A 13,090-nucleotide genomic window follows, 5' to 3' on the forward strand; every position below is an offset into this window, starting at 1 on the left:
GTACCATTTTCTGAAGTGGTTATTTGTATCTTCAACAAAAGTAGAGATCTAAAAAAATTCCTAACTTATTTCTTTTAAACTATTATAAATCTAAGTTGATTGCATCTGTAATTATTCTTGCAGTAAGTCTAGGATTCATCCTGAAATCCTCCTTCTTCATTGAATATGTCTAATTAGTGCATAAGTTCCAACATTTCTAGCACCCAATACTGCATTTCAGCTGTCTTTCCTGCTCTACTCCTTTTGGCACTAATTCCAACACTATGGCTTCTTTCTTAAACTTTTGCCTCCGCTGTTAATCTGCTGTCTATTTTCCATTCATTAAAAAGCATATTTGGCCATGTGATACGTGCTTAACCCCTATGGTTAGCTTCAGTCCCTGTTTCACTTATGTCTTACATTCCGTCTATTCTAAGCACCCACCAAACCTCAGTGGCATATAGCAGTAGGTGTTTATTTTGTTGACGAGTCTACAGATTGGCTGCGTCATTCTTTTGGTTTTGGCTGGGCACATTCATGTGTCTCGGAGTCAGCTGGCTGTCAGCTAGTCTAGCATAGCTTCAAGCGGGGGCTACTTGGCTCTGTTCTACATAGTTGCTCACCTTCCTGTTGGCTAGCTGGGGCTTGGGGCATGTCAGGGGCAGGGCCGCAAGGAGAAAAGGTAGACATGAGCACGCCACTAAATTTGTTATTGTCCCATAGGCCAAAGGAAGTCATATGGCCAAAGCTAGAGTCACTGTATGGTGAGGGGCACTATCAAAGGGCATAGATACAGGAAAGTGTGAATAACAGCAACAACAATCATAATGATAAGGCACTTTATCAACCTTAGCTCCTTTGGCTTAGATTATAAATTTCAAATTTCTCATCATATTTGGTCCCCATTTACTTTTCTTGCCTCATCTCCTGACTTTATGTGCCAGCCACACCTTTAGTTGCTGGAATTCAACTCTCTTACCTGATGGTCCCTTGGCAATAATGTTCTTTTCGCTTGAAATTAATAGAGGGTTCCTCCTCCCATGCATCTAGCTGTTACTTAGTAAACACCTATTTATTCTTAAAACTCAGTTCAGACTTTCTCGGGGAAACCTTTCTTGACTTTTCCACATAGAAGCTTCCTTTGGTGTGCCCACTTTTAACCACTTAATTCCTTCAGTAGGTAACTAAAATGAGTAGTTTACATTTCTGTTTCCCTACTTAGACTCTGAGCATGAATCATATGTTTATTCTTTAGTGAGCAAATAGGTGAGATAAATTAAATGAAAAATTAATGCTGGAGAAAAGCATGGGAAGATAAATACAAAATCAGGAGAGTAGCTATTTTGGCAGGAGAGGAGGTTAGTTTACAGGGGAACTCAGAGGTCATATTAATGTTCTATTTATGAAACTGGACGTGGTTATTTTTATATTATTTACATATGTTATATATAAGTAATATTTGGAATGCAATTAATAATTATTTTAGGGGCGCCTGGGTGGCTCAGTTGTTAAGTGTCTGCCTTTGGCTCAGGTCATGATCCTCGGGTCCTGGGATCGGGCCCCGCATTGGGCTCCCTGCTCCACGAGAAGCCTGCTTCTCCCTCTCCACTCCCCCTGCTTGTGTTCCCTCTCTGGCTGTGTCTCTCTCTGTCAAATAAGTAAAATCTTTAAAAAAAATAATTATGTTTGGGGGCCCTGGGTGGCTCAGATGGTTAAGCATCTGCCTTCAGCTCAGGTCGTGATCCCAGGGTCCTGGGATCGAGCCCCACATCAGGCTCCTGGCTGAGCGGGGAGCCTACTTCTCCCTCTCCGTCTGCCTCTTCCCCTGCTCATGCTCTCTCTTTCTGTCTGTATATGAATGAATAAATAAAATCTTTAAAAAATTATTATTTTAAACTAGTACTGGAAAAATACAGAAATTATTTTGATGAGAAGACCGTTGCTGTTATTTTGAAGTCAGTGGTGACTCAGTACTGGAGTTCAGATTCATTATGCGTTTATTATTGCTTTCTTCCTATAGATGCCTAAAAACTTTTCGTTAGTTTTTCTATGAAATAAATGGTAATAGTATATGGCTGTAGCATGAATATTCATTCCTTCCAAAATTGAACAGTGAATATTTCATATGTCTCATTTTATTTTCTATACCAGTGAGTGAGTACAAGGTATTATTTGATGATACCCAGGGCATGTGTTTCAAAAGTATGATATGCAATTAAGAGGCAGTATTAATTTAATTCACTTTAATTTACTTAAATATGTATCTAATAACACATTTAGGAGTTTGATAGATAATAGAATGGCTCAGCTCTTAAAGAGAATAATTACTTTAAATGTTCATATAGATATGCAAGTAAGTTTTTATAAAGGTTTGAAACAAATGTATTTTTCTTTAGTTTGCATTTTTATAAATTTCTTTAATGTCAAGCTTTATGGAAGACAGCTAGATTCTTCTATCTGCTTCTGTGTTTAATCTCTTGCAACATGTTGTTTTCCATGAAATATATGAAGAAAATTGGACCTCACATGGTTATATTTTTGGAAAGGAGAGTAGTATTTTAATAACCTTTTCAGATATTTGCACATGGTCTATTTTGATCTCATATCCCAAAATGACAAGTGGTTCTTTCTTAAAGGTGATCGCATTATAGACTCTGAAACCGTATCAGCTAATGTTTTGTATTGTTACATTCAAATCCATTGTTCTGTCTTGCTTTTTGAATAGGTCTTTTACCCATGCATGGTTTTTTTACCCATGTGTTGGTCACTTGAAAACTACTGGTTTCCTGAGTTCTGCATATCTTCCAAATGTTGAAATTTTATTATACAATATCAAAAAACCCATATTTGTCAATATTACTGTCAATTTCATCAGAAAAGTTTTGTAAGTATTGGGAAGGTATCAAGATGACAGTAGCAGGTAGAAGGTTTAAAAATTCTAATTTTTGCTTCAAAACAAATTTTAAAATTTGCTTTTATCATTGGCAACAAATTTTGTCAGTGTTTTTTTCAAAATGACATACTAACTATTCATTTTTTCAGAAAATGTCTCATAACCGTTATATCTGAATAACGGCACTTGGATTGTTAGTTTTCTTTCACATAAATAGAGTGTTCCATGGAAAAAGCGGCTGGGTCAGCTTGTAACTCAGTCACATAGGTGCATTTCCTTGAAATAACCACCATACATCAAGTAGCACTGTTTTATATAAAGTTTTCTAGTTTTCTAAATCTCTTTAATGTTTGGCTAATAGAAGGCAGCTGGATTCATATCTGCTTCTGTATCCAATCTGTTACTACATCAGAAGTCGTGTAGCCTCTGGAAAATTTCATGTACACTCAATAAGAGAATAAGAACGAAAGACAAATTCTTATCTTAGTGGTGTTATAAACAAAAACTGACTCTGTGGACTCCCTGAAGTGTCTTGGAGACCCAAGACTGTCCTCAGAACTGCTGCTTTAATTTAATCCGCAGACCCTTTCCAGATGTAGACACTTATCCATGTAATACCTCAGTAATGTCCTTTATAGATGTCCCATTGTCACTCCCAACTCCCATCCCTGACCAGGACTCATGATCATGCATTGCATTTCAGTGTCATGTGTCTTTAGTTCCTTTATTCTGGAATAGTTCTCACCCTTTCCTTATCCTTCTTGACCTTGACATTTTTGAAGAACACAGAGTAGTTATTTTGTAGACTATCACTCAGATGGATTTGTTTCTTGTTTCCTTAGGACTGGATTTAGGTTGAGCATTTTTAGCACAAATACCATGTGGATGACATTGGGTCCTCCTTAGAATATCCCATCAGGAGGTACATTGTATCACTTTGGTGTTACCTCTGATCACTTGGTTAAGGAGAGTGCCCTCCAGATTTTTCCCTTCAATAATTGATAAGTAACTTGTGGGAAGACATTCTGAGATTATGAAAGTACCCTATTACTCATGAAACTTTCACCCTTTACGATCCATTGATGAAACTACTATAGCTTTTTCCAGAGTGATTTTACCATTTTATATTCCTGCTAGAAATGTATGAGAGTTTGTTGCTCCCTGTCTTCTTTCCCTATTGAATTGCTTTGGCACCTTTGTCAAAAACCCAACTGATCATATACGTATATGTCTCTTTTGGGATACTCTGTCCCGCTCCAGTATCTTTTGGTCTGTTTATATACCAGTATGACATTCCTTGAGGTCAGGTTAATGTAAGATCTCTTTATTCTTCTTTTTAAAAATTTTCTTTCTTTCTTATTAAATTATTATTATTTCTTTCTAAAAATTATAAATTTTAGAATCATAATACTGTCAGTTTCTAAAACTGTTGGGATTATGATTGGGAATGTGATAAATCTGTAAATCAATTTGGAGAGAATTGATGTCTTAATAATAATAAGTCTTCTAATCCATGAATGTAGTTAATCTCCATTTATTTCAGTCTTCATTCTTTGTCAGCACTCCTGGAGTTTTTAGATTGAAGTTCTTGGATATTTTTATTGAATTGGTGGTAGCGTATTTTGTTTTTTCATGCATTGTAAGTGAGACTTAAAAAAATGGGATGCCCGGATGACTCATTCAGTTAAGTGTCGGACTCTTGATTTCAGCTCAGGTCATAATCTCAGGGTTGTGAGATCAAGCCCCGCATCAGGCTCCATGCTAAGCATGGTGCCTGCTTAAGATTTTGTCTTTCGGGGCGCCTGGGTGGCTCAGTCGTTGGGTGTCTGCCTCTGGCTCGGGTCGTGGTCCCAGGGTCCTGGGATCGAGCCCCGCGTCAAGCTCCCTGCTCAGCGGGAAGCCTGCTTCTCCCTCTCCCACTCCCGCTGCTTGTGTTCCCTCTCTCGCTGTGTCTCTCTCTATCAAATAAATATATAAAATCTTTTAAAAAAATTAAAAATAGGGGTGCCTGGGTGGCTCAGTCGTTAAGCGTCTGCCTTCGGCTCAGGTCGTGATCCCGGGGTCCTGGGATCGAGCCCCGCATCAGGCTCCCTGCTCAGCAAGAAGCCTGCTTCTCCCTCTCCCACTCCCCCTGCTTGTGTTCCCTCTCTCGCTGTGTCTCTCTTTGTCAATTAAATAAATAAAATCTTTTAAAAAATTAAAAATAAAAAAAGTAAAATGTTTGGGCCTTTCAGCTCAGGTCATGATCCCAGGGTCCTTGGATCGAGCCCCGCTTCAGGCTCCCTGCTCAGCTGGGAGTCTGCTTCTCCTTCTCCCTCTGCCTGCCGCTCTCCCTGCTTGTGCTCTCTCTCTCTATCAAATAAATAAATACATCTGTAAAAAAAAAAAGATTCTCTCTCTCCCTCTGCCCCACCCTAAATTATCTTCTGTTTGCTTATTGCTAATATAGAGAACTAAGTTGGGTTTTTAATATTGCCTTTATATCATGTCACTTTTCTAAATTTACGTACTAGGGCGCCTGGGTGGCTCAGTTGGTTAAGCGGCTGCCTTCGACTCAGGTCATGATCCTGGAGTCCTGGGATCGAGTCCCGCATCGGGCTCCCTGCTCAGCGGGGAGTCTGCTTCCCCCTCTGACCCTCCCCCCTCTCATGCTCTCTCTTCTCTCTCATTCTCTTTCTCAAATAAATAAATAAAATCTTTAAAAAAAATAAATTTACGTACTATGTCTCATTGTTTCTTTGTTGATTTCTGAGGATGTTTTCAAGAAATAGTCATGTCATCTGTGAATAGAGAAAATTTTACTTCTTCCTTTCCACTCTTTTTTTCTGTTACAAGCTTTTATTTTATTTTTTAATGCCTTATTGTGCTGACAGACTTCTAGTACAGTGTTAATTAGAAGTGATAGGGGTGCCTGGGTGGCTCAGTCAGTTAAGCTTCCTACTCTTGATTTCAGCTTAGGACATGATCTCAGGGTTGTGAGATTGAGCCCCAAGTTAGGCTCCGCATGGAGAGGGGAGTCTGCTTTAGATTGTCTCTCTCCCTCTGCCCCTCCCCCCACTTGTGCTTGTGCATGCGCATGCTCTTTCTCAAATAAATTTTAAAAAAGAAGAAGAAGTGAGAATAGACATCTTATCTTGTTTCAGATCCTAGTAAGAAAGCACTGGGTATTTCACCATTAAGTGAAAAATTAGATTTAGGATTTTCATACATTCTTTTTTTTTTTTAAACATTTTATTTATTTATTCATGAGAGAGAGAGAGAGAGGCAGAGAGAGAAGCAGGCTCCCAAGGAGCAGGGAGCCTGACGCAGGATTCTATCCCAGGACCCTGGGATCATGACCTGAGCCGAAGGCAGACGCTTAACCATCTGAGCCACCCAGGCGCCCGATTTTCATACATTCTTAACTAGATTGAGGACGCTCCTTTCTATTCTTAGTTTGCTGTGAAGTTTCCTCATGAATGTGTGTTGAATTTTATCAAATGCTTTTTCTATATAAATAAGACTATTGTTTTCCTCTCTTTTAATGTGGTAAATTACCTTGATTAGTTTTCAAATGTAAAATTAATTTTGCATTCCTGAGATAAACCCCCTTTAGTTAAGAAATACCCTTTTTATATATACTGCTGCATTTTATTTAATAATATCTTGTTAAAGATTAGTTTTGTGTCTGTTCATGAGGTATACTCGTTGCTAGTTGCCTGTAAAGTATTTTTCCTCCTCCTCCTTTGTAGTAGTATTGTTAATTGGCTTCAGTGTTCTGTTGTCCTCATAAAATAAGTTAGGAATATTATTTCTTCCTTAAATGTTTGATAAAATTTACCAGTATAGGTATCTAGGACTGGCATTTTCTTTGTGGGAAGAAAATTTTAAATTATAAATTCAATTTTTCAATAGTGACTTCAGATTTTCTCTCTCATCTTGTGTCAATTTTAGTTAAGTTTATAATTTTTCAAGGAATCTACATTGCAGATTTTACGTGTGTTTTTCACAATAGCCCTTTTTTTCTTTTTAACTTCTAGTGAGCCTGTAAGTGATGTTCCTGCTTTCATTTATCATATTTAGCAATTTGTGTTTTCTCTTCCTTTTTAAAAAATCAGTCTTGGGGCGCCTGGGTGGCTCAGTCGTTAAGCGTCTGCCTTTGGCTCGGATCATGATCCCAGGGTCCTGGGATCGAGCCCTGCGTCAGGCTCCCTGCTTGGTGGGAAGCCTGCTTCTCCCTCTCCCACTCCCCCTGTTTGTGTTCCCTCTCTCGCCGTGTCTCTCTCTGTCAAATAAATAAATAAAATCTTTAAAATAAATAAATAAATAATCAGTCTTGCTAGTGGTTTATAATTCTATTACTCTTTCAGGAAACCCACATTGTTAATTATCTCTATTTTTTGTCTGTTTTCTATTCTTTTGGTTCCTATTCTTATCTTTGTTTCCTTTTTTCTTCTTACTTAAGGTATAATTTGCTCATCATTTTAATAGCATTTATGCTAATTCAGCTGAAGCAAGAAGTTCTGTTACCTCCCCTGTTAAAATTTCACATTCTAGGTTATATGGCATAGATTTATTACATATTATCCTATCTTTGTTTTTGAGGTTAACTGTGGATAACATTCTTTCAAAAAATAGTATTTCCATCCTATCTGCTGGAGATTTTCCTTGACAAAAATCTTTAAAAATAAGTTTTAAAATTAGTATGAATACTAAAGTGCAGATACAAATCAATTTAACATCTGGATTGATAACAATAATGTCAAATTATTCTTCCTGCCTAATATCTTTATTTATTCATTTAATCTAAATAACAGTGCTAGAATACTCTTTTTATAATACTGCTTTTTAAATTCTGCTCTAGAAACCCATGATAGTTTATTGCCTGCAAGGTTACATTCAGTCTCCTCTGTCAGTCATTCACCAGGCTTCTGTTTCTGCCTCACTCTTCAACTTTCTGTAGTAGGAAGTCTTCATCTCAATCATAACCACACACATTGGATTAAATCTGTTTTTGCTTTTGTTTCTCTTATCTTGTGGAAAAACCAGCCTGGAATAACGGAAAGAACATAGTTTTTTGTTCTAGTTACACTGGGGTTTAGATTTTCTAGCTTACTTCCTAGTTTTGTTACTACGGACAGATTACTTAGACTCTGTGAAATGGTAATATTTCCTTATGGAGTTGTTATGTGGATTGAATGAAATATAGACATGCATACATTGTAATAATATGGATAGAATTTAGGAGATATTTAACAAATATTCTCTTTCTTTTCCCGCATTTCAACTAATCAAATCCTGCCCTATTGAAGTTCTCTTTTTTCCCCATGAACTCTATGTTTAGTTTATACTACACTACAATTTCTTTTTGCCTTTTACTCAGTCCAGTGATGTAAGTGATCTCAAATAATTAATTTTGTTGATAATATAGTGTTCTTCATACTGTGTTATTTATGTGTTATTTATTCACTCAGGAGTGTCAGTTTTATGTAATATAAAGGGTAAACAAAGAAGTCACATTTTGCATTTTTATTCTGGTGCTGTCACTAGTTTCCTAGCTTTCAGAAGGACACCTTTCCTCTTCGAAGAGGGTTATGTTTCCTCATCTTTAAAAGGAGATAATTAAACTAGAGATTTTATTAGGGTTCCTTCCAGTTACAAAATACAGCAATTCTACATATTCTTGGAGTATCTGCTTTGTGCTAGATTCTGATGAGGAATTTTAATGAGAAATATTTTAAAGACCAATTGTGTCTTTAGATTGACATGTACTAGAGAATCAAGCTGTGTGCACAAATGACTAAAATGCAATGGGTGTATAATAGAAGCCATATAAGTGTTCTAAACAGAGTGCCATAAGGTATACAATAGTTCATCTCTTCTTTCCTGGTAGGTTTTAAGCATTTCTGTGGTAAGATTTAAACCCTGTGTTGGACTTCTATTGCAAACCTTTTAATGAAAGTCAACAAAAAAGGATTTAATTTTATTTTTCTGTTATTCTTTGAATTTTTTTCTTTTTTCTTTCTTTGCTCTCCACAGAATGGTCCTAGTGCCAGGTCATGTCATAAAATGTGCATTGACATTCAACGAAGGCAAATCTACACATTGGGGCGTTATTTGGATTCCTCCGTGAGGAACAGCAAATCTCTGAAAAGTGACTTCTATCGTTACGACATTGACACAAACACATGGATGTTACTTAGTGAGGATACTGCTGCTGATGGAGGGCCGAAATTGGTGTTTGATCATCAGGTTTGGTGCACAGATAAATAATACGGTGGAATTAATTAGTGCTTAATAACTCTTGTTCTTAGGGTTTATTTTACATGTTATGCTGCATTTTCTATTGGTGATTTCCTACAAATACCTAGAATAGACAATAAAAATAACTCTTATTTCAGTAGGTATAAAGTTACCCTTTAATATTTTTTTTTCTCTTGTTTGGTGCAGGATAAAATACTAAGATCTCAGGACAACAAACGTTAATTTATAAAAACTTTAGAGAGTAGATAGAGCAGTACATATTAGGAAAAACTAATTTTATGATAAATGGTCATAACTCAACAATAACAACTTACACTCTTAAAACTTTTTATTCTACATTCCTGGAAGAAATTTAAAATTACTTTATTAATGAGTTTGAGAATTTGAAATCTAGAGCTTTTCTTCCAATTTGAGTGAGATACATTTACTTTTGTATATAATCATAAACCCAATAAAAAGCAGATAGGAATGTGACATACACTAGATGAAGTTAAGTTTGAACTGAGCACCAAGAGAAATCACATAATGGTGCTGTAGACAAAAAGACTACACATAGCAATTTGTATGCCATTTTAATATCAATACACATGTAGTTCTCATCATCGTCCCCATCAATGTCATTATCATTGTTACCAGTCTTTGAGTATTTAGTCCAGATCAGTTTAGTATACAAAACAGTAACTACTGAATTCTGTACACAAAACAGTAACTACTGAATTCTGTAGGCAGTTTTACTTGGCTCAACCCATATCCAGAAGTTTTTTTGTAGTATGGGGGAGAAAAAGACTTTTTAAAAAATCTGTGACACTATATTGATGAACATAGCATTATCTAGTACTTGAGAAATGGTAAGTGGTGCTAAGATAATGACAGAATCTAGCTTCGGCCTAATATCTTAACTAGGAATTAAAACCCTGGTCTTTTTTTTAATTTATTGTTTCTTTAGAGTTTTTTTAAATTCTTTGCTTTTAAACTCTCCTGCTGACATTTATATTAACAAGTAGTTGTTACTAGGAGAATGGTAAGGAAAAGGGGAGTGGGTTTTATGCCTATCAAGTGAATGGTGGGTGGAAAATCAAAAACGTTAGTCTTCAAAGTATCCCCCAGATTGAATTAGAACTTCTGCTGGCTCTCCATAACTGAGCTCTTTGAAGGTTTGCACTTCCCTGCTGACATCCTCATTGTTGTTCATAATGGAAAATAATAACTTCAAAAAATGTTAGGCTGGTCATCAAATAACGCTATTAGGGAAACCATTTGTTTTCTTCCAACTGGTTACAAATTTCTTTTACAAAAGATGCTTATATCTTTATTTTTACAGATTGAAAAAAAGAATAGCTTAGGGTAGCCTGAGTATAACCTGTTTATTGTCCTGTCTGTGACCTTTCTTTGTCTTGGCTTTGATAAAATAGAATGTTCCTTGAAAGCTATGTTCTGTTACATGATGCTTGATTTTCATCTGATTAGATGTAATAGAAGAACAGTGGGGGTGAAGAAACCAGGATATCAACAATTAACACAATCTTTATAAGCCCCCATTTTCTGTTCTAGTTCATGTAAATAAAGCTACTCCAAAAATTACTTAGGGTCATTCATGACACATTAAGACTTGACACTTAGCGTTCAAATTTGAGAAGAACGTGAGAAAGCTAGAGGCATGTAGACATGTTTAGAAGTTACTTTGGCCATTTAAAATTTTAACAAAAAAAAATTAAAGACTTAGATTTTTTAAGCTTGTAGTGGCAGCTTAGTTCTGAAGTTTTCCATGTTGCTTTATATGATTTTCAGTGACAATGAGAACCAAACAAAAATATTAAGGAAAAACATCCCCATAAGTCACATATTCAGTAAAACCAGAAACCAGAGAAACCCACAACTCCCAATTCCTTATAAGTTTAGCCAGAAACAACTGAAATACCCAGAACTAGTTTTGAAGCCCACACAATGTAATAGGGGAGAACTCAAGGCATGAAATAGAAGCCCCCTAAACCAGATGAAGTTCATAGAGAAGACATGACTTCACAGAAGCACCATATTTTGAAGAAGCCATTTAATTCAGTAGCAACAGAAGAGATCCTTGAGCAAGAATATCACCCTTGTATAGGAACCTTCTGTTATCTGGGGTCCAGGGAAATTAAACTCATTTAAATATGAAAAACTAAAAGCAGTAAACACCAAATCTTTAGAGAGTTACTCTAAAGAAAAACAATAAAAAGAAAAAGAAAAGCAAAACTTTCCTTCATGCAACAGCAAATGAAAAATTATATTCCAGTATTCTAACACGAATTAAATGGCATAATGCTGCTTGAAACTGTGAAGAAGACTACAAAGCATAAATTCAAGAATGCAGATGAGAAGGCCAAATAAAAGGAATAGGTGAAACTGGACCTGATAAAATTCAGGAATGAAATTAAAGAAAAACATAACCACTTTCAGAAATGAAGGGTAATCTACAAGGAATATGAAGAGTAGGTAAGGGTCATATAGCACAGAAGTAAGAGCAGATAAAGAGAACAGTAATAAAGATGTAAAAAGGATTAGCCAGAAAATTATAGAGAATACAGTCAAAAGAGAGCCAACATACACATAATTGGAGACATTAAAGAAGAAAACCAAAACAGTGGAGCAGAACAAATATTTATAAATAAAATTCAAGACTACTTACATATCAAAAGGGCATGCTGTATTGAGGGAAAATTGACATAGGCATTCAACTCTGGAACATATAATAGAATTCATATTGAATTTCAAAGATAAAGACGCATTTTGGGGCAAGTAGGCAAAATTATCAAGTCATCTATAAGAGAACTAAAATGAGTCTGGTCTCAGATTTCTCTACAGCTACATTCAGTGCCAAGAGAGACAATAGAGCAACATCTAGAAGGTATTCAAGACAAGACGTGTGAGCCAAGGGTTTTATATCTAGCCAAATTGTCCTTCCAAGTATAAACACTTTCGGAGGAAATTACTAGAAAATAGAATACAAGCTAGCCAGGAATGACTGGAGAAACTTCAATCAAAGGCCTGAATATCTCAGTTCATTGACCTTCTCCCTGGGTCACTAGGTGATCGGCAGGCTGAACGTAAACTTTTACTGTCCTCTTGCCCCACAATCTATGAAATGCAAAAGAATACATTAATAGTAATGTTGCAAACAAGAAAGAATGTCCTTGGGGAACTTACAAAAATTGGGGAGAGTTCCAGTAAGGTAGAAAGCAAATGGGTTCAGACCCAGCCAGAAGAAACCAGAGCCCATAAGACTGCAGCAACTAGAGTCTCAAAGTTTATTTAAGAAAAAAATAGAGTGTCTCAAAGTTTATGTAACTGGGGCAGACATTAGATGATCAATTGGGGACTGGACAGCAGGGCATTCTCCAGTTTGAGCAGCACTTATCTTGGGTAATTGTCCACATGGGTCTGGTGTTGAGTGTGGACATTGGAGCTGGACAGGACAGAGCAATGATCCCAAGAGGCACCAGAGAGCTGCTGTATATGAAGAGGCAGGTGAACAGGAATTTGCAGATACAAAGAGGATTAGATCAACAGCCAAAAAAATAAGATATTTGAAAGTAATGAATACCATGAGACAGACAGGGGTAGTGAACTCAACAGATTAAGAATTAACAAAAACAGCTAGTAGTATAGACTGGAGAAGCCTTTAAGATAAGTTTAAGTGATATTTTTAGAGCAATTCAGGAGGCTGTTTCATCCATGAAAAAGAAATATCTAAAAAAATTATAAGTTAAAGATTTGATAACCAAATAAAAGTCTCAGTCAATTGATTAAAAAGCTCTCATCTCTAAAAGTTGCTATATTAGCTGAAATTATGAGAGAAATGTTAAGGAACAGAGAAAAGATCCTGAAGTTCTAATATCCACCTAAGAGGAGTTCTAGAAAAAGAGAATGAAAGCAAACTGAAAACAACATGCCTTAAGGTTAAAAAGGAAGAAAGGTCCCAGAACTGAAGAAAGACAG

At 36.2% G+C, this 13,090-nt stretch overlaps 1 protein-coding gene across 3 annotated transcripts in view; it reads left to right on the top strand.

Annotated features, from left to right (window-relative positions):
- Positions 1–13,090, top strand: part of MKLN1 (muskelin 1) — a 177,822-nt gene that overhangs the window by 97,224 nt on the left and 67,508 nt on the right. For all 3 annotated transcript variants that reach the window (XR_003609795.2, XM_088018511.1, XM_028106146.2), the window contains exon 10: positions 8,891–9,103. Coding sequence is in view for 2 of the 3 variants with exons in the window: in XM_088018511.1 (XP_087874637.1) it covers positions 8,891–9,103 (213 nt within the window). In the remaining variant the exon portion in view is untranslated. The remainder of the gene's footprint in view (positions 1–8,890; positions 9,104–13,090) is intronic.

This window comes from Eumetopias jubatus, unplaced genomic scaffold (assembly GCF_037043125.1).
Source record: "Eumetopias jubatus isolate StellerSeaLion01/CBP00866 unplaced genomic scaffold, mEumJub1_p1.0 scaffold_14, whole genome shotgun sequence".
Classification (NCBI taxonomy): Eukaryota; Metazoa; Chordata; class Mammalia; order Carnivora; family Otariidae; genus Eumetopias; species Eumetopias jubatus.